Source organism: Motacilla alba, unplaced genomic scaffold, assembly GCF_015832195.1.
Source record: "Motacilla alba alba isolate MOTALB_02 unplaced genomic scaffold, Motacilla_alba_V1.0_pri HiC_scaffold_35, whole genome shotgun sequence".
Taxonomy (NCBI): Eukaryota; Metazoa; Chordata; class Aves; order Passeriformes; family Motacillidae; genus Motacilla; species Motacilla alba.
Genome location: NW_024037447.1, coordinates 1,210,893 through 1,211,813, shown reverse-complemented (window position 1 = coordinate 1,211,813; position 921 = coordinate 1,210,893). Strand labels below are relative to the sequence as shown.

Genomic DNA, 921 nt, shown 5'->3' with positions numbered 1-921 from the left:
GGGTTGGGGACATTCAGGTGACCCTAGACACGCTTGGGGTCAGGTTGGGGACATTCAGGTGACCCTAGACTCGCTCGGGTGGGGTTAGGGACATTTGGGTGACCCTGGACACGCTCGGGGCCGTGTTGGGGACATTCGGGTGACCCTGGACACGCTCGGGTGGGGTTGGGGACATTCGGGTGACCCTGGACACGCTCGGGTGGGTTGCACAGGTACTTCATGAACATCACGTGGGGACAGAAGGATTTCTCCTTCAACGAGGACGGGTACCTGGTGAACCCCTCGCTGGTCGTCATCTCCCTCAACAAGGAGCGCAGCTGGGAGGTGGTGAGTGTCACCCGTGGGGACAGGGATGTCACCCGTGGGGACAGGGATGTCCCTCGGGGCGCCCGTCTGCTCGGCGTTGGAGTTCCGGGCGCGGTGACGATGCCACCGCAGGGTCCCCAGGGCTCGGTGCCATCTGTTCGTCACCAGCCCGCCCCCTCATCCCCCTGTCACGCCGTGTTGTCACAACAACGTGGCACCCGGGGGTGGCGGTGACACCTGGGCAGTGACGGGGACACGGCTCAGCCTCCTGCCCTGCCACGGGGACACCTTGGCTGGTTTCCCACCAAGATCATCCTGTCATTGTCCCCAGCAGAAATGTCCCATCATGGTGACACCTTGTCCTGTTCCCCACCTACCACGGTGACAGCGTCATTGTCCCCAACGGTGACACCCTGGCACGGTGACATTTCCTCTGCCTGTTGCCCGCTATCATTGTCCCTAGCAGTGACACCTTGCCATGGTGACATCCCATCATGGTGGCACCTTGGCCTGTCACCTTCTGGGTGTCCCCACATGTCCCCACGTGTCCCCAGGTGTCCCCACATGTCCCCCAGGTGGGCAGCTGGGAGCAGCAGGTGCTGAGGCTCAAGTACC

General features: G+C 62.9%; 1 protein-coding gene across 1 annotated transcript in view; it reads right to left on the bottom strand.

The window, feature by feature from the left end:
- Positions 1 to 650: 650 nt before the first annotated feature.
- Positions 651 to 921, bottom strand: part of LOC119696701 (glycogen [starch] synthase, muscle-like) — a 24,320-nt gene continuing 24,049 nt past the window's right edge. Inside the window, 1 exon segment of the mRNA XM_038126504.1 lies at positions 651 to 765. Within this exon segment, the coding sequence (XP_037982432.1) occupies positions 651 to 765 (115 nt within the window).